General features: G+C 39.9%; 2 protein-coding genes across 3 annotated transcripts in view; both read right to left on the bottom strand.

Annotated features, from left to right (window-relative positions):
* The window catches only part of EDEM3 (ER degradation enhancing alpha-mannosidase like protein 3), a 32586-nt gene extending 13571 nt beyond the window's left edge, over positions 1 to 19015 (bottom strand). For both annotated transcript variants that reach the window (XM_055815349.1, XM_055815348.1), the window contains exons 1-11: positions 18715 to 19015; positions 16090 to 16135; positions 11670 to 11770; positions 9100 to 9139; positions 7542 to 7654; positions 6677 to 6830; positions 5405 to 5539; positions 4173 to 4278; positions 3447 to 3544; positions 2014 to 2139; positions 1335 to 1418 (exon numbers count right to left, since the gene is read on the bottom strand). In XM_055815349.1, coding sequence (XP_055671324.1) covers positions 1335 to 1418; positions 2014 to 2139; positions 3447 to 3544; positions 4173 to 4278; positions 5405 to 5539; positions 6677 to 6830; positions 7542 to 7654; positions 9100 to 9139; positions 11670 to 11770; positions 16090 to 16135; positions 18715 to 18875 — 1164 coding nt within the window. In that variant the 5' untranslated portion in view covers positions 18876 to 19015. The remainder of the gene's footprint in view (positions 1 to 1334; positions 1419 to 2013; positions 2140 to 3446; positions 3545 to 4172; positions 4279 to 5404; positions 5540 to 6676; positions 6831 to 7541; positions 7655 to 9099; positions 9140 to 11669; positions 11771 to 16089; positions 16136 to 18714) is intronic.
* Positions 19016 to 19454: 439 nt separating this feature from the next.
* Positions 19455 to 26703, bottom strand: part of NIBAN1 (niban apoptosis regulator 1) — a 70169-nt gene continuing 62920 nt past the window's right edge. The window contains exons 13-14 of the mRNA XM_055815352.1: positions 24823 to 24934; positions 19455 to 23862 (exon numbers count right to left, since the gene is read on the bottom strand). Of these exons, the coding sequence (XP_055671327.1) occupies positions 22136 to 23862; positions 24823 to 24934 (1839 nt within the window). The 3' untranslated portion in view covers positions 19455 to 22135. The remainder of the gene's footprint in view (positions 23863 to 24822; positions 24935 to 26703) is intronic.

Genomic DNA, 26703 nt, shown 5'->3' with positions numbered 1-26703 from the left:
AAGAACCATAAGGAGCTAAATCATACCATTTTAAAAGCATTAAAAAAAAATAAAATAAAATCATTCCAATGCTTAGAAAGCATTCTTTGGTCTTGATAGCCACATGTGAATGTGATGTTAATTAAAATATTCTCTAAGAGAAATAAGCTTACACCAGAAGAAAGTCAAAATTCAAACTGGAGTCAGAAGCTTCTTCCTATGTTCTGGGTCATCACAGAATAAAGACACACACTTCAGCAGGTAAACAAGCTTCCCTGTGCAGAACTAACTTGCTCAAAGACCACACTTGTGGTATCTATACATGGGTTTGTGTACATACTTTCGAGGACACTAGGCAAGAATTCAGAACATTCTCTCAGAACAATTCAGTCTTTAGTTTCCCTCTGTGCTGATTTTGGCTGGGGTAGAGTTAGTTCTCTTCATGGTAGCTGATATGGGGCTATGGTTTTAATTTGTCCTAGAAACAGTGTTGATAACACAGGGACATTTTAATTATTGCTGAGCGGTGCTCACGCAGCACCAAGGCCTTTCAAGCAGGCTGGGGGCGCACAAGGAGCTGGGAGGGGACACAGCCGGGACAGCCGCCCCCAGCTGCCCCACGGGATATCCCCTACCACATGGCATCACGCTCAGCACATAAAGCTGGGTAAGAAGGAGGAAGGGGGGATGTTCAGAGCGATGGCATTTGTCTTTCCAAGTAGCCATTAGCTGTGATGGAGCCCTGCTTTCCCAGAGGTGGCTGAACACCTGCCTGCTGATGGGAAGCGGTGAATGAATTCCTTGTTTTGCTCTGCTTGCATGTGCAGCTTTTACTTTACTTAAATTGTTTTTATCTTAAACCATGAGTTTTCTCTTTTACTCTTCTGATTCACTCCCCCATTCCACCAGCAGGGAGTGAGCAAGTGGCTGTGTAGGGCTTAGTTGCCACCTGCGGTTAAACCACAACACCCTCCTTGGGTTAATAAAGATGATTCTGATCTTTAGCATTAATGTTGTTATATTACTAAACAGCTAATACAACATGTGCTTATACAAGTTTTGCATACTGAAATGAGTCAAGGTCAATTCTGAAAGGCTGAAATATAAAGCCTAAGCAATTACTAATAGCTGCAGCTTCCTATTATTTTGTTAATTACAGCATAACTGAAGGAAAAATATTTCATATCCAAAACACAGCTGTCATACATGCAGAACTGTAAATCATGTAAGAATGCTGTGGAAACGAGCCTTTGGTTTTAATAACAAATACACCTACAATTTTTTCAAATGGTTATCCAAGACTGCTCAAATCTGGGTAAGAATCAGTTTACATGATCAAAAAATTACTACCTTACCTCTGGAAGAAAGTTATGCTTTTTTATAACCTGATAGAGCATCTCGTGAGTTTCAATAGCAGGTCTAATATCGCCCTTCAACACCTAAAATTAAATAATAAAATTAACACTAATTCACCATGCACAGGAATAATATTCAAAGTTAGGCATGCTCACTGTTCATGTAAAGCTACAGACCAATTCCTACATTTTCAGTGGATACATGCTGTAAGTATTACCCCCTTTCAGTGTAAACCACAGATCCATAGATATTCCATAAGAGCTTTTTAAGCACAATCAGTGAGGTTGTTAAGACTACTGGCTATGTAGAAAAAGGATCTCTATCATTTAGAGAACTGTCGTGGAACTATCATTTAGTTTGCCTTAAAGATGCAAACGGCACACAAACTAGAAAACTTGTCACTAGACTATTAAAAAGGCAACTTCATTTGAGCGTTTTCATGACTAGGAGAGAAGGAAGCATATCGTACAGACATATTTTTCCTGATACTCAACATGGCCAGAAACGCATGTTAACTTGCATTATAGCACTGAAGGGACAGGACGAGTGAGTACAGAAATCCTCATTCAGTATTTCTGAGAAATCAAATTACTACACTTGACTTGTCAATTATATATCCAGTCTATTTAATCATTTACTTGTTATTAAAATCACCTGCATGTGGGTTTTAAACCTTACCTGCAATCCAGGGAAGAAAGCTAGCAAAGAATCCATCCAGGTCCTAGCATTTAGCATTGGTTTATGAATATGAACATCAAGAAGAAGAGGTGGTTGGCTAATGTATCTCATTATGGCATCATAGTGCTGACAAACATCAGAAAAATCGTGAGTTTATATTATCAATACATTTTACAAAATACATCTAGATCACCGGACTGCGGCATTTTCTTTCAATGGAAGAACCAGTACCACACTCTCAAGCATTATTACATTTGGCAATGCACAGTAGTTTCTAGTTTTGCAAACTAAAAAGACGTGTAGTAAATACTGAAGAGCTCCACGGTATTCCAATGCAATACACATCATATATTCCAAGTAATACACATACACGGAAGTATATTCAGCAGCCACGTGATAAACAAGTAACTACCACAGTTAAGGTACATTTGTTTTGACTGAATTTTTAAGCACATGCTAAACAAAGCTGAAATTGCTTTCACTGAACAAGAAAATTCTAAAGCAAATGCATCTCAGAAGAAGGGGAAAAGAAGATATAAAACCCCAACAGAGCAGCTGGACTCGATGGCTTATACGAACATTAAAACCCACTAGCTCGCTTGCCAGCTTGCTGACCTCCAACCCTATACTCCCCAAGATAACGGCCTTTCTTGTTTTCTGAAGCACAGAAGGTACAATTGTGAGCACATGAGCCAAATCGATAGGAAACTGTTAATAGACGTAATTGAGACAAAATAAAATGGTGGCTGCAGGTTAGTAATATGAAATATTCATTACACTTAAAGTGTTGCAACAGGCCTTTAGCTACTGAATTATTCCAATTTTAATATTGCTTATGATATAAGATCATGCTGTATAAAATTATTTCATGATATAACATGGTTTTATTGGATATTGCCATTTTCAAAAGAAAGAATACTTTTACGAAAGAATAACGATGCTGACAAAGTTGCTTAGTAGTCCAAGTGTGGTTTTCAGCTTGTAAGTATACTTAAACATATACCAGGCCTTAGGATCTGCAGTGTAATGCAAGACCCAGACTTTGATTTTCAGATCTTTTTTGTTGCTCCAGGACAGAAAGAGACTGTACCATGGCTTGTGACAAGAGACCCCTATGCTGTTTTACAGAAACATTTGCAGTATTACACTCTCCAAGGTGACCTTGAAATACAGCTTCTCCTGTACTGGAAACATGGAAAATAGTCCAGAAGATTTCAGTTTTCATTGGATGGGGTTAAAATAGCTGCTCAGGTGACAGTTCACCTGAGATTAGCAGAAACTCATAGTAAAATAAGCTGGCACTAGACACGTCACAAGTCACAGAAATTCTACTAAAGAGCTCTTCACAGGCTTCTCAGGCTAACAACTGACAATACAATTAGTCTTAAATTTGTCTTACAGAAGGCACAAACCTGAGCAAGGTGTTAACTTACCGTGTTAAATCTTTCCAGGAAACTGTCATCTCCCAGCAAGACATAGGCTTTTAATAAATATTCATAATACGAATCTATTCCTGCTCCAACTCCACTATCTAGAAACAGCAGAAAATGAAAAGGTGGTTTGAAGTTTAAGTAGCTATATGGCTATTTTCCCTCAGTTTCATTTGGATTTTAAAGGCTTTTTCAGTAAAAGGAAATGCATCCTATCGCTAGAATTATGGCACAGATGGATGCAGAGACACAATACTGTACTTCTATGCTAAAGGCTTTGCAATATCAGCGCATATAGTAATATGAACAGACATGCATTGAAGCCAGTTATTTCACTTTTCTCATATGAAATATTTCTACTGGGTGCCATAAATAACGTCAGTCCTATTTATATTTTTCCTATGTACTTAGAGTTGAATCTCTGAAAATTTATCCCAAGGCATTCCCCTCGCAGCATTAAACTGAATCAAAGAACACTTTCTTTGCAATGAATAAAACTAGTTCCACTACTAAAACCCCCTTTCAGAGCAAAGCCAGGCTCCATTGTAGCAGGTTTGTCCAGCACTGGAGTTATGTAACTCCATTTGCCTATTCCATTAATATTTTTGAATAATGTAGGTAAGTATGTTAGCTGGAGTGGGGTGTGTCCGTGTAAAGGTTTGTTGTTTGGTTTTTTTTTTTGCCCAAAACCACTTGTGGTCACTGATTCTGAGTCAAAATACCACACACCTTTGCGGACCCAGTCTCCAGTATGAATATTAATAGTAACGCCCACTAAATTGCTGCTGCGCTGTCTCTTTTCCCAAATAAAATCAAGTGCTTTCCGCGCATATTCCTGCAACAACAAGAAAGTCTCATTAAAGGAAATTACAGAAACACAGATACTAGAGACTTACTCTTTTGTCTATAGAAATTAACATGTTAGGAAGTTATGTTTCACATCTAATAATTGTTAAACTCAGTATTACACACACTTAAATACTACGATATTCAGTCCACATGTTATATAATTATTCAGTTGCTTATTGGAAAGAACGGTGCTTGACAACACAACTGTTTGCTAATACACTGTATGGTCTTAGGGAAGTCAAACATCGTTCTGCATGGGTTTACTCCTCTAAAATTGTTTATACAGATGGGATAGTGTTACCTAATTAAAATATTTCAAGAAATATATAATCCTTAGAATCAAAGTCACTGTGTCTTTTCAGACATCTCAAGGTAAAGCAGCAACCTCCGTTTGTTAGTATACAAGTTACATACATTCTTTATATACACAAAATTAATTTGAACCTACTCAACAAGAAAGGCTTTAAATCACCACACACATGGAATTTTAGGGGGCAGGCTGTACCAAAACACACAACACAGGCTCAGCTATGATTCCACCAGGTTCTGTGATATGAAATACCAGGCACATAATGAAAGATTTCAAAAAACTCTAATCTGGAACACAGCCTAACTTTTTTTTTTTTTTTATCAGATCAAAGAAAACATACCTGCAAGCATTTTCGTTTAGCTTTCTGCTGACAGTATACTCTTAGGTAGGTCTTGCACATATTCAGTGGGACTACATGTGTGGATATTTTTATTATTTTTGTTAAGCTGCATTTTAAAGACCAAGTATCTCACACTTCTTCTTATTAGTCCTGATCATTCTACCCAAAAACTATGCAAGCATTATCCTTTAGCTGATCTTCAGTATATCTATCTTGTTTACTTCTGTACTTCTTTAACTACTTTCGAATTATTTCCTGTATTTACAAAAAATAATCAAATTAATACTTAGAAAAAAGCCCACAAACACAATAAATCTGAACACATACAAACCTTCTGTGCAGAACAGCTAAGATATGTACCCATTTCATGCACTCAAAATTGTTTTTTTCCAAAATCACAGAAATGTAATAGAACACTAATGAATGCCTAATCCAAAATATAAGATATCATGGAAAGCAAACCTCAAATATAGATGTTCCTGTGAATCGGCTTAAAGCTGCAAACTCAAGGATCAAGGTACCTGCACAAGCTGTACAGGTATCAGTTTCTGTTCCTGTTCGAGCTTCTGGATGTCTTACACCAAATTTTAAGTTAACCTAAAGAAAAGTAGAGATTATAATCTTTATTACTAGCTTACAGAATTCACACTCCCACGATAGGTCTGTAGAGCAATGATACAATCTACGCTTTTTCTAAAGGCAAGAAAAAGATGACACAGCCCACTTCAGTTTTGCTCTGCTTTACCACATACTGTCAACTCAAACATGCACATAAAGTTATCCAGGAGTACTCAAAATACTCAAACCTCCAAAACAAGGACTGGCCCAAACACCTCTTGCCTGGTTCACTGGACAATTGAATAAAAGAATACCACTCTGAAATATCTAATTCTAGCAATTTATTTACCATCAAATCAGGAACTCCGAACATCAGAAGCGCTCATGGAAACCAAGCTTTGTAAATATCTCACAACTGCAGGCTCCAGAGGATACCTGCTAGATGGACCTGCTTTTGTTGTGGGCACAACTTTCCACATTCTGGAGAGGGCCCTCTCAGCAGAAGGCTGTCAAACACTGAACATTTCAAATTAGACATTTTCACTAGAAAAATGCTGATTTACTGAGATTAAGTTTTTAATTTATGGGAAAGTTTCCAATCAAAGCCGCATTTCACAAACTCAGTGGATGATATGCACGGGAAGTAGTTTTCTGTCATTCAAAGAACAGGTACTATGCTTTGTTAGAAGATGATGAAAGTTTTTACGTTAAGTGAGTATTTTTAGATTACAGCTACCTTTGCCCTCTTAAAAATACAGATGTAGACCATGAAGATTAATCATTTTTGTGCTAAATTCAAAAGCAAGTGCCTGCAAGTTGCTCTTTCACTGTCTTAGTGAGAGAGACGTACCAAAACAAAAATTACTTTCCTCAGCTACTTGGTTGTGCCTATAGTAGCAAGGAGGAAGAAATCAGCAGGCAGTGATTACACTGTTACTATTTACCCACCACAATGTATGTTAGAATTTTCAGAGCTGGAAACGTGCGAATTCAGAGAGCCTAAAACCGTATTTTAAAATACCAGGTAGCTTATATTACAAATGAGCACTTTACAGGTTTTGATTTTCTGTACACTTAATAAATATACAAGTAATCTTAGAAACAGAGATAAAACCAAAACAAAAAAAACCTTTGCTTACAGAAGTAATCCTGAATTGCAGAAACCAGAGAACTTACTCTTGGATAAGGGAGACCACTAGTGGTGTTAAAAGCAGGTAAAAGCTTGTAGCCTAGTTCCTTTGCCATGTGCAGAAGTTCACCATTGTACCACTGCATATATTCACCTTTTTCTTTCAGCATGATTGCCACCGAATGCCCACCTAGGAGACCTCTAAAACCAAGAAAAATTATCCACATCTCAACAGGTATATTCATCTGAACAGCAAAGCAAAAATTTCTACAATTTAGATGACTATGTATATAACTGTGCTATATTTACATGGCCCTAATTTTCAGAAACGCTGAGCAGATGCAATTCTGCTATAATCGAGGTTAGCTGCCAGTATTTTGGAAGCAATTCTTACTGTTTAGGACTCAGTTCTAAACTGTAGAGGAATCATTGATTCATTAATATAGTTAGTGAAGAATAACAACCAACACCTCTAAAACTGCATATAATAGCTTAAAAATAACCTGCTCTGATCCTGTGTTGAGCAGCAAGTTGGACTAGAGACCTCCAGAGGTCCCTTCCAACTTAAAATAATCTATCACACTAAGCATCGTTCTATCCATTAAATCAAGTATTGAATGGTGCAATCTGTAAGACTGTTTCCATTAAGAAAAACCACTGCTACCTCAGCATGCACAGTGTTTTAAAATCAAAAAAAGCTATGGCTGCAGCAGATAGATGGGGGTCAACTTGATTCAGTACCACTGCATGGATTCCTTCCCAGCATTTTAAAACCTTTCTTAGGGCAAGTGTCAAGCTATGCTGACAAAGGCACAACTGTTTTAAATGAGGTGAAACAGCACAGAAAGGTATGGCTTAAGGACATTTACTAAAAATCCATTTTCAAGTTTTGAAAAAATAAAAGTTACTCACCCAAGGACTCTTATGTTGGTTTCAAAGACAGATACAACTATGTCGTTATCTAAATTAACATCCTTTATTACTTTTTTTACAGCCTCTTCAAACTCTTTGGTTTTATTTAACACCTGGAATACAAATGTAACCAGGTGTTTAGGTTCCAACATAGCTAATGCAGTCACACCAAGGTGTAGAACAGGTGCAATGAATTAAAAAAGAAAGCATTTAACATGCCTTAGATTGACACTCTGGCTCTGCAGGGGCATACTCTGATACAGTGCAGACAGACTTTAATATTATTGTTTTTCTCATGAGATACGTGAAAGAGAAAAGAAGTTGTACGCAGAAGAAAGTCCCTGAGAATGTACCCGAAGTATTACCCAGGGATTTATTTGCTTGTTCCTTTCCCTACTCTCATGCCATGACTGTAGCAACAGGACTGTGGGCTGTGCTGGAAAAAGTAGGCAAAGACTGGCCTGCTCCAATGCCTCCAGTTTCACAGAAGCCTCCTACCCATGGACTAAGGACCCATGTCCTAAGCTCGGTGAATCATCCTAGCAGTCATCCTCCTCCCAACAGTTTCCTCCTTGTGCCTGAAGAACAGCTCAGGCATTCCCTCCAGATTTTCTTTCACACTGGCTTTCTTTTAGTTCAATCAATCTTTTAAGAATTTTTGTGACATCCAATTTATTATTGCAAATGCCTTTAAATTCCCCAAGTGTTAATCCTGCTCTAAGAGAAGAAAAAAATAAACCACAATAATCCATCTGAGTGTCCGGCAGAGACTGGAAGATCCAGACTCCACATTTTCAGCTTTTACGGTCCCAGTTTCAAAGGAGCCAAGGGTCATCTCCTAGCACATCGTAAAAAGGGAATGGCTGTCAGGAAAGAGCATTATATGATTCACACCCCAAACCAGTACAGTAAGGATTTTCAAAACTTTTTAGATTTACTTGTAGATAGATGCAAATGGCCAAAACCTCCTGATTTCCAAACTCTATCTTATGATAACAAACTATGTCAAAGGGACTGAAATCTAATGAAAAATAGTTCATTAATGATTGGAATCTTTAAAATAAGAGATGGAACATAAGAAGTTTGGCAACATTTCCTGGCAAACACATCCAGGGTTGCATTTGTTTAACATGTATTTAAGTGAACACAAATTCATCCATGAAATGTGTACACACAATTTAAAACCATACATAAGTCAGTAGCTATTAAGAGGTGTTCACCCATAAGTCAGCATGTTGCTTTAGACTATAATGGGAAGCAAACTCACATACTTTTCTGTGAAGTTAAGAGCCCAGGAAAAGCAAGATGAGAAAGCACCAGTGAAATGTGAAGGAACTGTTCTAGTTTTCTTTTTGCAGCAAACTCCAACCACCACCATTAGAGCGCTTGGAAGTTCTTACAAGCAATAGCCACTTCAAACAAATAGCCAGAGATCAAAGGTGAAGAAAAAATAGTATTTTTAATGTATAATTTAACAAAATAGAAATCTAAAAATAAGTCTGAGCATCAGAACACAATCTTTTTATTTTATCAAACTTTGCTAATAGATTAAACTTACCACAAGAGTGTCCAAGGTATCAATCAAGGTCAGTGAAAATCTATGAAACAAAATTTAAGAGACTTACTATAGACCTGTACGTGTAGAAATTAAACCATTTTTAATAGTAACCAATACCATGGAAGAAACTAAATTCTCACAGACCATTAGCTGCTAAAAAATCAGTTGCACACAGTATGTTTAACACCAAAACACCCTAGCAAGTTTCTTCCCTTTGTTAGTGACCAAAACAGGAGCTGACTGAAACAAGCTATGATTATAAAGATATACTTACTGCAAAGCTTTCCAACTTGTAAGCAAATTCAATTTTTATTTCTAGTCGCCAATCAAATACCCTAAAAAACCCAGTAGACTGGTTCAAAGTCTTTTCTCAACCTCTTTTTTTCTTTCTTTTTCAAAAAATGAAAGAATGTTGACTTATTAAGTGTAATAATAAAAACATTAAGGAAGATCAAAAATCCCTCCAAGCTAAATGTCTTCTACCACAAACTGTTCCAATTAACTGCTTCAGAAAAAGCTGCAATTTGTGGCAATCAAACTCTGTCAAAATTAGTGGTGAAAGACTAAATAAAATGCTGTTGTTTTGTTATGCAACTTAAATGCAGGATATAATGGAACAGGAAAAGGGCAGTAAGGAGGGGCTGAAGGTATGTAACAGCTTCTGTACTAGGAACAAGAGAACACACCAGGGCTTTTCAGCCTGTAAAAGCTCAAGTGTCATTATATGAAGATAATTACATGAAGATTCACTGTTCCTCACAGTACATTTCACCTGGTGCCATCCAGCACCAGCAAGTGGCAGGCTTAAAATAAAGAACTACTTATTCCACAAAAAGAGAACAGGTCCACACTGTTTGAAACACGAATATCGCCATAAGGCTTGTTCTGTTCATATATTCTTCTCTAGGCCTGTTATAGTGCTAGCCAAGCTGAATGGACCTTCGGCATAACCTGAATAAAATTGCTCTTATGTTAAGAAACACAAAACATGCATCGAATAGAATTTACGGAATACGAGGGTAGTAAAATTGAAGTTTGGAAACAGTTACAACTGCCTATTGAAAAACAAGTGTCCAGAATTTAAGCAAGTGCCCAGTGTTTGAGAGCCTGTAGGCAACACGTGACTATACATGGAGCAGAATTCAAATTCTAATGAAGTGGCCATATATTATTATTTTCTTTAATTTGTAAAGATATAAAGGCATTCTGGGAGCGTTGTTCTACAAGAGAAAGAGATTAACTAGTGGCTGTGCGCAACTGCATAATAAATACATAACTTTTTCCACACAAAAGGGGGGGAGATCACGCATTGCACAGCTGAGAAGGCTGGTGTGCAGCTATACTCCCCAGCCCTCCAGGGAAACAGAATTGACCTAGCTGTCTCACCCTGTCATTTGTGATTGCAAAAGCTTGTAGAGAACATGACTGAGCCAGCTGGCAAGAAAAAAGGATTATATAAGAAATCTAATAAATAATAACAGAGCTAATTTTTAGGAACAGAAAAAAGCACGTACACAGAAAAAATAATAAATACACTATTCAATGCATCTAAGGGACTAGAAGGTATTTTTACTCAAACAATAGTACGTTAATAAGTAAAAAGAGATCATTTAAAAGAATGCATGACCAGGATTAAAAATACATTTTCTCAACACTTCTTTCTCATCACCTGGATGTCTCAATACCACCAAGGCAGCAGGCTTATATAGGACTCTCTAGGCTAAGAAACTTATGCACATAGCAAAAAATAACCAAAATCATATGCTCAATATCATAGAGTGAATTAGAAGTAGTATTTAAGACAAGGACTTCACTTTTGATTAACACTATTCTGCTTCAGGACACTAAGCAATGATACCAATAAAAACAGCATCAGCTATTTATTATTTGCTCTATAAACTGCATGTACACAGACAACAAAGGAATCAATTACAAACACATTTAGAGTAAGTTAATTTCATCTTTTTCAATTTACATTGGAGAAAAAGTACTTAAATCTACATTTTGATGGCCAAAGAACCAGTACTTTGTATTATAAGCTATCTTAAAGGAAAAAAATATGAAAAATTTCCATGTCTGAAATAATGTTTTATATTCTGGCTAAGGCCTCAGGCTACCACACACACGATAATCATTTGATTAACCATGTTTTCAGAGAGCTTTCTAAAAAAAAGAAAAGAAGTATTTCAAATATCAGTTAAGGCCAGCATAATGGGTAACAGTTTACTGCTCCGTGCAGCTGATAATTAACCCTTACAACCTCTATCGAGCAGTCAAATTTACTGATACCATAAACATCAGTTCATATTTGGAAGGCTTTCCTATGGAAAATACTTGAAGAATGATTAAAAAAAATTATCTTTGGATCTCATTCGCTGGTCAAGTCTCTTTTTCTGATTAAGATACACTTTCACATCAGTTAACAGCATGGGAGGAAATACTAAAAGCAAGCATTTCTTACAAGTGCAAGTTTATCGACACGTCAACTGAACAAACAAGTTTTATGGACTGCAAATTGTACTTAGATTCCTAGATGTTTATGTGAGACAGTAACCATTTCAAACACTAACTTTCCCAAGGCATCATCCACATCCCCTCGACTTGGCTCCTGACCCCGTACTCGTCCACGGCAAGTTAAAGGCATGAGTTCATCAGCTGGATACGCATGCTCCTGTAGGGAAACAAACCAAGGGAACGTTACAACTGCTACAGCCATTTCAGCAGCTCTTCAGAACCCATTAAAAGGAAGCCCAATTACGCTGTACTTCAGAAAAACTGCATGACAATCACAGAATTTTGAGGTGGGAGGGACCTCTGGAGGTCATCTTGTCCGATCCCTTTACTCAAGCTTGGCCACCCAGACCAGTTGCCCAGTACTGTGTCCTGACAACCTTTGACTATCTCCAAGGAAGGAGACTCCACAACATCTCGGGGCAACCTGTACCAGTACTCAGTCACCTTCACAGTAAAGTGTTTCCTGATGTTCAGAGGGAACCTCGCATGTTTCAGTTTGTGCTCAGTGCCTCTGGTCCTGCCACTGGGCACCACTGAGAAAAGCCTGGCTCCATCTCCTTTACAGCCTTCCTTCAGGTATTGATCTACATTCATAAGATTCCCTTAGAGTCTTCTCTGCTCCAGGCTGAACAGCCCCAACTCCCTCAGCCTTTCCCCATAGGAAAGATCCTCCAGTCTCTCCACCACCTTTATGGCCCTTCCTCACTGGACTCTGTCCAGTATGTCTACATCTCTCTTGTATTGAAGAGGCCAGAACTGAGCACAGCACTCCAGGTGTGCCCCCCGCCCAGTGCTGAGGAGAGAGGAAGGATCCCCTCCCTCGACCTGCTGGCAATGTTTTGCCTAACGCAGCCCAGGACACCATTAGCTGCCTTTGCTGCAGGGGCACATTGCTGGCTCATGATCAACTGCGCGTCCACTAGGACCCCCGGGTCCTTTTCTGCTGAGCTGCTTTCCAGCTGGGTGGCTGGAAATGATTAAAGTGTGAGCAGAGCAACAGGACCTCTTTCTAACCTCCCAAAGAAGTCTGGAACAACTAACAGCACATCCAAAAAAAACCCTTCAAAAAGCTTCAAAAAAACCCCCACCGATTAACTTGAATACTTAATCGTGTGCTTTCTCCAACAAGATGCATGTGACACTTCCTATAATGTTCCTTAGACAGAAGTTACCATGTTAAAGATGAGTTTAATACAGGCATTATCAATGTCCGGTACTTCATGGAGAAATTAGTGGGAGTTAGACTTTAAAGTCACTCTGGAAACATTTCCAAATGACTAAGTGACTTAGGGTCACAATCAGTGCCAGATAAGAGAACTCACTTAGAAGGTAAGGTAGTAAATTGGTAAATCACTACACAAGGCATAACAAAAGATAACATTCACACACAAAAAAAAAGCTTACCAAGACTGAGCCTTTTACAAATACAACCTTTTTTTTAGAGAGACATTGCTAGATTCTTTTTTTAAATCAACTATTCTTTTCCACATTTCTAGAAAAAGCACTCTGCAAAGCAAGCTTTATTTTAACTTTTTTCTCATTAGTCAGTCAGAAACAACAGGAGTGGCACCACCGCCTATGTCAAGCAGACAGAATAAAATGCCTGTTCAAGCCAATGTATGTTTTGTAGGTTCGATCTCCCAACAAAACAGGCTAGCAAATGAAACAGACACAGATTTGAAATTCATCATTGTGCAATAGGACTTTACTGAAAAACTTTCAGAGTAGCCACTGCCACTAAGAAAAATTAATCTTAAATATATCTCATTTTAACAAGCACAGATGAAATTGCCTCTCCATTAGAAGCCCAATATAAGTGATTTGGGATGAGCTTCTCTCTTTTGATTCATCAGAAAACCGGCTGCTGTATGGTGCTCTCCGATTTTACTTTTAGTGAAGAACTAACACATGGCAGAATAAAAAAGAAGTTCAACTACTGCACTGAACTGCAAGTAAACACATTCAAAGTCTTTCCAAATATATGGTACAAAAAATAATCTATATTCAAACATGAAATAGAGAGGAAAGGAAGGAACATTCTTCTATAAATAAACAGCTCTTACAGCAACTTCTTTTGAAACGGATGGTTTGTTTCCCTGTCTACCACCCTCCCAAGTTTTTTAAGTCTTTGCATGAATATTTTCCTCAAGTTCAACTACAAAAGCCAGAATCTAGATCATTTTAATAAGGCTCAGATGTTTCCGAATATCTGTGCAAGTATTCAGAAAAACAGAGATTAAAGAAGTGCACAACAAAAGCAATGTCAAAACTAAGATCTCTGGCTTAAACTATGGAGAAAAAAGGTGATAAAAATTCTGGAAAAAAACTTCTAGACTTCAAAAATCATAAGGAACTAGAAACATTTTGAAAAAAAAACCAGTCCACTTATTCTCTGTCTAGAGCAGGAAAGGCTACTTACTGGGTCAAGTCATTTCCCAACTTGTAACTTCTCCCCTTTCAAGTAACCTCAAAGGAAGGTAGCAAGACCCATTAAATATAAAATATGGCGCAAATGTTACAGTAAACATACTTCTGGAAAATATTACACATAAGAAGCTCAACAGATACGCTGGAATTTCTACACATTCTGACTGAACAGATGATCATATTGCCTAATTTCAGGACTGTAAACTCAGGGCAGCACAGTACTTGAGTAACGAAAAAAAGACACATTGCTACCAGTGCTGTAAAACAAGAAATACCTACTGGCCTCAAGTGACTGACATTTTCACATATTCTTTCTGACAGTCAAGAAGCAAAAAATGCCAATTATTAGAAATATTGTTAAAGGACTGAAAAAAACCAGCAGTTTTTACTCAATGCTCCTGATAACAACCGAAAAAAAAAGAGACCAGGGAGTTTCCCCCTTGCATGCAAACATGAATTTTCAGTCTTCTAAATAGAAACAGAAAATCAAAACTTTTCAGGTGGCTGTTTCATAAGCAGCTGCAAAACCACTTAATTCTCTTGCTGTCAGAATCAAGTCTGATAGCCCAATCTTTTTTCAACCTTACACAAACAAGTCATATTTCTCTGTTTGTTTAGTGCTCCAGCATACGTGGCAAATGAATATCCTTTTGGCTTCGAAGTTTCCAGGATAGCTGAAGTAATTCTTTTTCATCTCTAACTTTCTTGCGTCAGGTGTAGCAAGGCACCTACCAGTTTCTAATTTATCACACAATGCATAGTAGGAGCACAGATCCTTTCTACTGGCATATAACATGACATCCAATTTTGCCAAATACGTAACAGTTTTTACTTCAGACTGCCATGGTAAACCCAAGCCAAGTGTTTTTTATGGAACCAGGCCCCAACTAACTAGTTACTGCTCAGGTGCCAAAAGCAAGAGCTAATGTTAAAAAGAAAAACTAGACCCACTTTGAAAATACTCTTGCTTGTCTTTCTATCCATTCGAGAGTTCTAGAAGTCTCATGTACTGTATAAACTTGTAACTCACAAGCTTTTAAGCTTGTATTACATATTAAAGCGTTAAACCATATATAGAAACTGGGACATGTGGCAAGGTACTGTCAAGAGACAGCGGTTTGTCCTGCAGGAACTGGTGCAACTTCAAAGAAAAGGGGTCCTGCAACAGCCACAAAGAATGAACAAAAACATTGTTACACAAACTCAGTAAGAACGCATCTTTTATATTTATCTTACTCACATTTACAGTTTCTCCTCAGAAGTCTTATTACTTGTAGCATATGTGAAAGTAATTATTACTTGAGGAAAGTCAGTCCACTAATTCTTTATTCTTAAACATATCAAACTAAGCTAATATATGTTGACTAAGAGTGCAGAATGGCTCACATATCCAGAACATGAAGACACCTGCGCAGAAAATCACCAGTCAAACTAGAAGAAACCATAGCGAGCATGGCTCACTGTCATATGACAGTCACAGACTCAGAAGAGGCTATAATGCATGGATATGACACCAGATCCCCTTTTTATTCTACTTGGTTCTACAAAGTGTTTCTTCATAAAAGAGCTACCAAACCGCATCTAACATGTATTACCCCAGAAGAAATACTGCACATTTACCTTCAAAATAAGTAAGATCAATTTGTATTCTCCAGAATCTGCTGTCTACAGACAGCTCTTCTTGAGCTTCCTTTTCCCAGTATTTTTAGGAGTCTGAAATTTCAAACTAAATACTTTACCGAAGATGAAAACTGTTCACAGCTTGATGTGAGGTAAACTGGTTTGAGAAAGCTCAGGCACAGATTAACAGGTTACTGCTAGCAATTCCTAGGTACCATTCTGAAAGCGATCACAACCCCCGCCCCTGCTCTTCCTGGAAGTAATATTTGTTCATTTCTTTTTAAAGGCTATACAGGTGTTCTTATTTATTTCAGCTTTGTTTTCATCCCTGCCTCCCTGCCATTACTCTGGAGTGTCATGCACTGTACGCTGCTTTCTCTCTCAGGTCAGCAACAACTCCTAAAAAAATTAAACAAGTATTTTACTTACCATATAATTACTATATGCATGATCAAACATTTCAAGCACTTGGTTTCTAAAAAAGAAAAGGAAAAAGCATTAGGGTCAGCCTTACAATGGCCTTTAACACACCACCCTAGAACAGCAAGATATATTATGTTTTGATATCTGAATATCAATAATGGGTCCTTTACCAATGTACTCAAGTAAATGAAATACAGGCATAATAATTTTTCCTAATGCAGCTACTTCCGTTCACTGCAGAAAGGAAAAACTACTTCTTCACTTAACACAAAATTAAGTATTTTGAGATCTCTCGCAGTCTGCTGTGCTTCCCCTTAAATAGCTGTAGACATCACCAACACATTAAAGCTGAGATGGGACACATTCCATGCTCAGCAAAAACCAGCAAACAGAATTATATCCTGCTTGTAATCACCAACCCTAAAACCATTGACACAGCATAAACTCCTGCCTGTGATTCAGAAAACGGCCATAAGTTACAAGGTACACTTCCTCCTTGCATTAGAAGTCTTGGCAAGCAAATACTAAAGTAAAACCCTTATGGATACATTTATTTCACGTTTGAAAAGCAGTCAAGGTGAGAAATACCACTATATAAAAAAAGCACTGGTTTTTCAAGAGAAAGCACTACTTCTAGTCGTGCCTAACGGTTTTACTGAAGAGCCCCGCAAGGCAAAAGAGCATGCTAATTTCTAAGCTCCCATCAACATAATTCAAAATCTCTGCTGATAAGACTGAACATAACACCACAATTATATTGTAAATATCTGATTTAGTTCAACGACTTGGAAATTTAAGAAGTAGTTTTAACTCATCAAATGCATTAAGTCATCAAAAGAGCAGAGTATGATGTTTTTTTCAGGTCCTTGACAGACTACATCCAGTCTGCAGTTCTGGGATCTGTGCAGCAGACAAAACACCAGGGTTTGACACACACGTGCCATATCCAGATGAACTAAGCATACAATGCTGTTCAGTGATACAACATACAGAAAGCTTCTTAAAACTTTTATTTCTCTACATGTAACTCACATTTGCAGGGCATTTTTCTGACATGATCTTGTCATTAAAGAAATACACAGATTACCTGCCATTATTCAGAAACGACCCAGCCTGGTGCCCCCAAATACAAACCGTGGCAAGACATCACTTCTGTATGCCTGCAGCATCAGACGATACAGCCAGTGCAAGTTATGAATGCAAAAATTTTAAAACCAACTGATGAATGAAACAAACTCCTTATGTAGTCACATGAAGAAAACACATAAAACACAAAGTACCCTGAGAACCCACGATGGAAACCCCCAATAACCGTAAACATAATCAGAGTTAAGTATCAACTTCTATCTAATGATTAATAACCATGAGAGCATCCAGTGTTTCTCCAGCAGATTTTTTGTATCATTGCTGTGCAATTGACCAGTAGATGGGAAGAGGATGATGATGAAACTGTCCCAGTAATAGGATCTATACAGAATCATAGAACTGTTTAGGTTGGAAAAGACCTTTAAGATCATCATGTCCAACTGTTAACCTAGCACTGCCAAGTCCACCACTAACCCACGTCCCTAACTGCCACATCTACAAGTCTTTCAAATACCTCCAGGGACAGTGACTCCATTACTTCCCTGGGCAGCCTGTTGCAGCATTTGATAACCCTTTGGGTGAAGAATTTTCTCCTAACACCCAATTTAACATCCCCTGGCAAAACTTGAGGCCGTTTCCTCTCATCCTATCACTTTTTACCTGAGTAAAAGAAACACACCTCCACCTTGCTACAGTCTCCTTTCACGATATGCTTGATTACATACTTGCTAAAAAAAATTCCTACTTCATGCAGCGCAATACATTGCCAATTATACTGTAATATTTATCCTTCAGCTAAAAACTATATGAAAAGAGAATCGGCTTCTTACGTGTACATGCATTGAGGACAAAAGTAGTTTACTTTATATATGGGAACTAGGCAATACCACATGTAAACCTTTACCTGTTTTATGACTCCCAAACACTCACATGCTCCAGAGGCAAAGCCATAATTAGAGCAACTGGCTATGGATTTAGATTTACCTTTGATCACTTCTACTCATCATTCCACACAACCACTGGCTGCAATCTTCAAGACTGGAGCTGCCAAGCATATGGCAGAGGGGTTTGACCCCACAGGCAGCAGAGGCGACAGGGGGCTGCCTGCTCCACAAACTGCGGCGACCTGACCTGAAAGAGCAGCCCGGCTCTGGCACACACCCCCCAGAGCACTGGGGGGGGGGGGGGGCGATGCCACACATCTCGGTTGGCTCGGAGGGGAAAGGGGGAGCCAGGGAAGACGTCCCCGGAGCTCGCCGGGCGAGGGGCACAGCCGCCCCCGTCCTGTCCACCCCGACCCCCGGGGGGAGCGCGGATCCCGCCGCCCCAGCACGGCCAGGGCCCGATGAGCGGCGAGGGGACGCGGGCGCACCGCGAAGCCGCCGCGGGCGGTGGGCTCGGCCCGGGCCCCGCCGGCCTCCGCCTCGGCCTCACAGGGCTCCGGCGGCCCCGAGGGCGACCCGGCGCCACCGCCGTTCCTCCCCCTTCAGCTCCCGGCCCGGCCCGGCCCAGCCCAGCCCAGCCCGGCGCGGCGGCGGCGCTCACCCCAACCGGCGCTTCTCCTCCTTGCTCATGGCCCCGGCCCCCGGGGCGGCCGCCAGCACGGAGGAGGCGGAGAGCAGGCCAAGGGCCAGGAGCTTCCACGGCCTCCTCCAGCGGGGCCCCCGGTCGCCGCCGCCCCTCTGGCAGCCCACAGCTCCGCTCATGGCCGCGGCCGCCTGCCTGCTGCCGCTAGGCCCGGCTCCGGCCCATCTCGCCCGCTGCCCGCCCCTCGCGGCGCGGCGGCCGCGGCTCCCACCGCCGACGCGCAGGCGGAAGGGACCGGCCCTCCGCTTTCCTGTGGCGTAGCCAAGGAAACCGCCTCGCTACGCCGCTTCCGGGTCCCCCCGCACGCGCCGCCCCGCCGGGCCAATAGGAACGGCGCAGGAGCGCCGAGAGGCGGGAGGGCGCGCGGGCCACGTGACAGCAGCGGCGCGCCGACCGAGAGGGCGACGTGGACAAAAGGAGAGGCGGGGGAGCGGCGCGCGGGCGCGGTGGCGCCAGACTACAGCTCCCGGCATGCACCGGGAGCGGGCCGTAGTTCGCGCTCCCTGAGGAGAGCTGCCAGCCGGGCGTCCAGCAGCGAAACTAAGCCCAAAACACACTCCTCGGCTGGGGAGAGTGCAAGGCAAGCGTCTCCTTTGCTCGCCCTCCGGCAGCTGCTTGAAGTGCCCCTCCTTTTTTTTTGTAGTACACCCCCCCAAATTAAATTATCACACATGCACAAAACCAGCCTCCCAACGATGGAAGGGAAGAGCTTTTATTTTCATGACAAGCGTTTTTACAAAGTTACAAGCAAGGTACAATGTGTTTCATATCCTGTCCTTTAAAACTAGCAACCCCATGAAATAAAACCGTGGTAATGCCCCCCCAGCCCGCTTCCCTCAAGGCACTGTGGTGCTTGAACCCTCAGCCCTCCAGGCGCTGAAAGGTGATTTATTATTGTTCCTAGTTTACAAGCAAAATAATTCATTCCAGGTATGTGTTGGAAATCCCATGAAAGCAACAAAACTTACTGAATGGGTGGATTATTATAATTTTTAATCAGTGGTCCAACATAATGTTGCAGATTGCTGACCTCTAAATTGCTGTCACCTCTACCCAAGTCTGGTTAAAGACTTAAAAAATATTACTCTATCCATTTGCAGACATCTGAATGTACAGAAAACGTCCACAAAGGCAAAAAATCAGTCCCCTAGCCATGAGGAACTTCTATTTAAGTTGCAGAACAGAGAGATGTATATGCTAGATCTTCCTTGTTCTTTCCCATTCTCCTTGTGAAAAACAAGTATGTTGAGTATCTGTATTCAACAACTCAATTCTTCAATATTATAGGAAAGTATTACCCAGATCTAAGCCTATGATAGAAATAACAAAAAAATTACTATGATGGGAACCATTATGAAGTATTTTCTGTACATATGTATCTAATTCATATCAGCTGTAAACGGCTTTTGTAGGAGACAGCAGTGTTTTTCACAGACTCACTGTCTTGGTAATCCTCTTTTGTATAAAAAAATGTATTAAAATGCCATATTCCCCGATTTTAGCATGGCTAAAAGAGACTGGTGCTGCTTAACTTTAAAGTACATGTTATAATTTGAAGACACTTAATGTTTGGTACCTATCAGAAATAGCTTATGATTTGCAAAAACAAAGCAGCTGACAGTGAAATAACTAAGGATTTTTTTTAAATACTGGCTGACAGTGGTTTGTGTGTTTACAAATTAGTATTTTTCCATGAAATATAAGAAGGAAATAAGTCAAAGTACTTTTGCAAGGAAAACCTCTGTGACCTGTGATCTGTGTCTATACCACAGCATGGCTTCTGGAATAAATAGGAGTTGCATTAATTTTACAATAGTGACTTTGCAGTTGGTTCAGTTGCTCAACAACGTTCCTTACTTATGCAGCAATATTTGCTTGCTCCTCTAGTGTCAATTCTCTGTTAGTATTATAGCATACTTCAATAACATTCAATAATAGATTTGGCACAATTTCTTGAAGTTAAATGCCAACAAAGTCTTGGGACTTTGTTATTTCTTCCCATGTCTTTATGCCTGTAAATCCTGCAGTCCAAACTGTATTTGTCATTAATCTTTGCTGTTCTGTACTGTATTATATTTATTCAGAAACAGTCTGAAGGCCAAATTTTTAAGGTGTTTTAAATTGACCTCTAAAGGGAGGTTTTGAACTCTAAAGGCCATTTTATTAAAATACTGGTTTTAATTTCCAAACTTTCCTGTGCAGTCTTTAAACTGTGCATGCAAATAATGCATATAAGCAACTTCACGCATAGATCCAGGTTTGATGTGGATGATAATATGCCAGCTATGAAAGCAGTAGGTCTTATTTTACTAACTGCTTTTGCGATGTGATTCTGCCCTCCAAAACCCAAGCACATGTGAATAACCTTTGGCTGCTTTCTGCTTCAGTTAACATCTGTATTAGACATTATTAGCAATGATTATGATATTTCACAATTATTGCAATTTATTACATAATTTCTGCACCTAAAAAGGCCTACAGAACTGGGTAACTCAGTAAGAATGGGAATGGCAGAACTCTTAATATTCTGCATTAGATAGATGAAAGTGAATATATTTTATGGTGGGAAGTAAACCAGAAAGATGCTGCCTATTGGTTACAATTATTGTAAACATTCTCATCTTTCCCTTCCATAAAATAAAACAAAATAAAATAGCCGTAAAGTGCTCTGGAAGGCTAAATAACCCAGAAGTGCAGAGTGGGACTGAGAAACCTGCTCCCATATTTTCCCCATTTTAAATATAGCAATAAGAGAAAAAAAAATCAGAACACTTGCTTGTCTTTAATATCTGTCAAAACTTCAAAATAATTAAGTGATCAGTTTGCCGAGTTTGCATAGAGTGTGGCTTTTGAGCAACCTACTAAATTAACTATTTGGTCTGTTTAACTACTAAAAGGTGTACGTATTTCCTGTATACTGCATGCAAATACTAAAAGCATCCTTGACTAGAAATGTATGTACCAACCACCTAAGAATCATAGCAGTACTTGTCAAATCCATGCATGTAAAAATCATGAGCTACTCCCCTGCTAAAACACTAAGAACAGTTAAGTTGTTAAAATACCTTTACAGTTGGGGGTGAGTTGCTTTTGAAGCATTCAGTGGTCACATTTTCAGACTTTTTCTATAGCCATAAAAAGTAGCAAATTTTCAGTGAAATATGAGATTCCCCAACAGTAACCCGGTTTTAAACAGTGACGGCTTTAACCAAAAAGAAACGTATTACCCATCTCTCAGGAAGGGTTCCATGCTAAATCTGCAAGAGCTGGTAATACCATAAAGCCCAGTTCCTCTAGCCCTGACCCAAGTAAGTATTCACAATTAAACAGGGATTACTGGAGTAAATAAATCCTGCAGGGCTGGGCTGAAAAATGCTTTTTACTCTTCAGAGTTTTGCTGTGCATAACTGTCTTCTCTGTTTTCCTCTGTGAAAACATCTTTTACTTCGGTGCTTTTTGTTTCTCTGTGTGAAGACGATTCATCTTCTGGCTGCCCTTCACCCCCACTAGCCTCTGTATCTCCTGTCACCTCTTTGGCGCTAACCTTGCTCTGCTCTGGCACCAAAGAAACCGGCACATCTAGCAGTCCTGTTGGGTTTTCTGTATCCAAAACAGGCACTTGCATTGTGTCTGCATTTTCAGCAGGATTATGAAAAAAGCCCTCAGTCCCTACTTCCACTGGGACAGCATGGTTATTTCCTGTGCCTCCCTCTTCCCCATCTAATCTTTTGCCTTTGGACACGTTTTCAGTGTGTTCCTCTGACTGCAATCTATCACTTCCACAGCTTCTCACACCTGTGTACCAAATGCTTTGCTTCATCTCCACCTCTGCCTTTACCTCTTGAGGTGTATCTGAGCTTTCCACCAGCCATTCTGCTTGTGCCATATTGCAGGCCCCCTTGGACACATTCACTAAATTCATACCATCTGTCCCCAAACTAGATGAAGATGATTGGTCCTCCTTGAACTCTGTGCATTCTGCTGTATCTTTATTCATCATTGTCTGGCTCACTTGAATTTCTGCTGCAGCCATTTTGCTCAACTCGTCCTCTTTATTGTGCTGCTGCAGCTTTAATATCTCATCTTCACAAATCTCCTTTATGTTCTCAGCTGGAGTATCTGCTGGTATCTCAACTGCTACCATCAGCAAACTCTTTATCTCATTCACATCATCAGGGGATTTACAACTCTTTTCTTTTAACCTGCTTTCTTTTTGAGGATTATCCCCAAACCCTTCTTTCCCTGTGTTTTCATCCTGGGCAATAACCCTTGTTTCAGTACTTGCTCCTTGGTCACTGCTTTCTTTGTTACTATCCTCTTCAAACCTTGTTCCTACCACATTTTCTCTCTGAGATAATTTTTCTGAAATTTCTTTTTCTACCTTGATTTTCTCTTCAGCATTCCCTAAAATCTCCGCTTCTGCTACATTATCATGTGGGGAAGTCAGTTTTATCTCAGAAAGTTCTTCCTGTGCTTTGCTTTCTTTTTCAATGCCACCAACAAACGCAGCATCCATTGCTGTTTGACTCTCAGAAGTTACCTTTTCCTCCACTGCCTCTTCATGTACCTTAAGTTCTTTTTTAAGGCTGCCTCCAAAATCTTTCACTGCAGTTTCAGTCCCACAAGCTACTTTTTCCTCCGCAGCTTCTTCTTGTGTCTTAAGCTCTTTCTCAGTGTTCACTACACATTCTGCTTTCACTGAGTCTTTGTTCTCCAAAGAACTTTTTTCCTCTGCAACTTCTTGTTTTGTAAGGGTAGCTGAAAGGGACTCCTCTTTTTTGCCAATGTCTGTACTGATCACTTCTTCACTTTTGCTTGCCTGATCCCCAGCTGTATTAACAGAAGTGACTGCCTCTTTGTCTGATGACTTTCTATAATCAGCATCCTTCTCCCAAGGAATTTTCCCTGTCACAATAAGCGTTTCATCACTTTGAGCTTCAGTGTCTGACATCTCAGCTCGGGCAGTGGAAGGCTTTTTTGCAGGAGTTGTTTGTGCTGACCCTGAAGGGGTCTTTAGGTCTGTTAAGCTGGACACGCTTTCACAGGGCAAATTCAAGTTATCTTCAAAGAGGTTGTGCTTCTTCATAATGGCAGCTTCTTTTATCACTAAATAAAACAGAGAGATCAAACTGTTAATCAAAAATTAAATCTTTGATCTTTAATGTACCTTGACAGAGGTACATTAAAGAAGTGTTTATGCGAGTTTCTAATGTTATACATTTTGATATTACAGATAACAGTGATTTTCATTTTCAACTTGCTTTTAGTTTACATTTCTTTACTGGGGGGTGGGGATTTTCTCTGTTTTGAATAATGGAACTTCAATGTTGACCTAAGCATTGCTGTAATAGAAAACTAACACAGGACCCACAATGCATGAAGGTAATGTTTCAGTGCAGAAGGATTTACACTGAATATATAAATAAAAGTGTACTCATATTAATTATTATACTGGTGTTTTTGAACAGGAGCACCAAAGAGGGTCTGTTAAAACTTACTGTACGATACATATCCTTGTCTGTTATCTAGGGTATAGATAGACAGACAGATCCAGAAAGATGCAAGTATTTTATTTATCTATATACGCCACCAAGAGTAGTTTAGTTTTCTGACACAAAAGCAGAGAGATCTGCATGGAGTACTGCTCTGGCATCAGTGATGTACTGGAAACTGCATCCAGCAGTTAATTTCATTTGGGGAAATTCATTTGCACTGCCATTAGATATCACAAAGTCTTTGCAAGCAAGAGCATAATCTCACTCCTTGGCTCAGGGAATGAAGATAAAAGGAAGTTGGCGTAATTACGTTTTGTTAGAAATAGGCTCGTGCCAACCTATCACTTTGAGTTTCCCAGATTTAGTAAAGTTGCCCCATAATTCAGATTTTAGGGCTCGTCACACATCTTTAGTGAGCTAAATGAAAACACTGTAGCATTGTAACCACCAGACTTTGGGAGAGTGGGGCCTGGATCTGAAACAGCCAGGTTAGAATGCTGGGAAGCTCTGAAGCAGGAGCTCACAGTTGACAGCTGAAACATTACTACTGTCACCTCATGAATGTTCTCACCTTTCAGGGTTTCTTCAAGCAGTGTCTGATATAAAATCTCTTCATACACATTCTCTACTTGGATCACACTAGTGTAATCAGCAAAAATGAACTGCTCATATTTCTGCAGCTCCTGTGCAGACAGAGAAGAAAGGAACAGATGCATAAAAATGAGAGATTTTAGGAGTCCTGCTTCAACAGAGTACCTTGGAGATGCCATCTAGCAGGTCTTGCAATGCTCCTTGCTGGCTCTTGAGGTAAAGTCTCTGAACTACGACTAAATGAGCTATGTAGATTCTCAATTTATTATGCACTTATCAAACAGTATTCTCACACTACAATTACATTTAAAAGCACTATAGATCATTGCCATCTGCACTATAGTAAACATTCTGAAATAAGTAGCTGGTGAGGAAATGCCTCAATGTTTGTCCAAGGAGGCAAATCCATACTGAGCATGGAAGATACAGGGTTTGGGTTTGTTTTTCTAATAGGTGTGTAACATTTTTACCTTACTGATTTATACGCAATAGGCTGTCTAGACAATAATTGAGTCATTATCACTAAGCAGCTGCTTGGTGGTCTATAAAAAGTAAATGAACTCTGCCCCCTTCTAGAAGAGGCACCTACATAAAAATATCTGGAGGCTTTCAAGTAAAAGATCAAGACTTGACTGGACATGTCAGTTGTGTCATGCATTTGCTTCTAGAGCTGACTGCTCATTTCTGTAGAGGTACAAATGCAGAAGGCTCGTGGGAAATTAAATAGAATGGGCTCGGGGGAAGTTTGCACCACCACTGCTTCCTCTGTCCCGTATGACACAGATATGATGTGGAGCTCCACCCTCTCTACATATATTCAAGGTGATAAAATGGTTGCCCTTGTGCTTAGACACCATGTGTTGAAGGCACTGCTGACACTCTATGAGAGACTATTATTTTGGGATAGTAAAGAAAGTAGAGTGGCATACAGAAAAGAGTGATTTTAAAGATATTTTTGAAAATCATAAATTTTAATAATCCATACTCAAATACTCTCAAGCATCACTTGGCAAAACACTTGGCTTTAAACTTGTTTTTGAAACTGAAACAAGCTGGAGAGCATCAGCAAGAGCAGTGCACCCTGGGTGGGAGCCTACAGCCTTTGGGAAGTGATGAACATCAAGCGAAACAAAAGGGCACAGAAGCCAGGATGGCTTAGGGCAGTCCTCTTTCAGCAGGGACAGTGAAAATGCAAAAGAATATGCATGGGCTTCAGGAAGGGTACAGACTATTTAATTTAAGCCAATGTGAACAGCATTCCAACTGGCCCTTGATGTAGCCACACTGATAACATCTCCATGAAGCACTGGTAGCCACCTTTGCTGAGAACTAACCTACCTATTTAATTAAGGGCAGCAGTGCTGATGCAATTACTTCCATTTAAAATCACGGAAAGGAAGTGCACGGCCTGTCTGCTTGCTGCTCCTGCTGCCCAAGCAGGCATTAGGCTTTGAAGATCATCAGCAGAGGCGGTGTATGGTCACAGCTGCACCTTGGGGTGCTGCTGAAGAGCAAAGCACCCTCTCCCACGGACTGAATTTCAGCCTGCAGCCTGGCTGCTGAACGTAAGGGTAGGCTCATAACCTACAATTGTAACTGTCAAGAGGAGTCTGGTTTGAGGTGACGTCAGATCTATATGGAAGAAATGAAACAGGGATGGGCAAAGAGAAAGAAAGCTGTATATACAGCTTCCCTGTTTCCCAAAATCTTCCTTATGTTCCACATCTACCCAATCCATGAACTGGCAAATTGAAGCATCATTTTGCTAATCAGGCAGCCAATCTGCACAACTCTCAAAAGAAAACAGCTTTACAGAGTTGAGGATTTACTGCCAAGGTGTTAATCCTTCCCTGCCTTTTAT

The sequence above is a fragment of the Falco peregrinus genome, chromosome 10 (genome assembly GCF_023634155.1).
Source record: "Falco peregrinus isolate bFalPer1 chromosome 10, bFalPer1.pri, whole genome shotgun sequence".
Classification (NCBI taxonomy): domain Eukaryota; kingdom Metazoa; phylum Chordata; class Aves; order Falconiformes; family Falconidae; genus Falco; species Falco peregrinus.
This window is presented reverse-complemented; position numbering and strand designations above follow the sequence as displayed.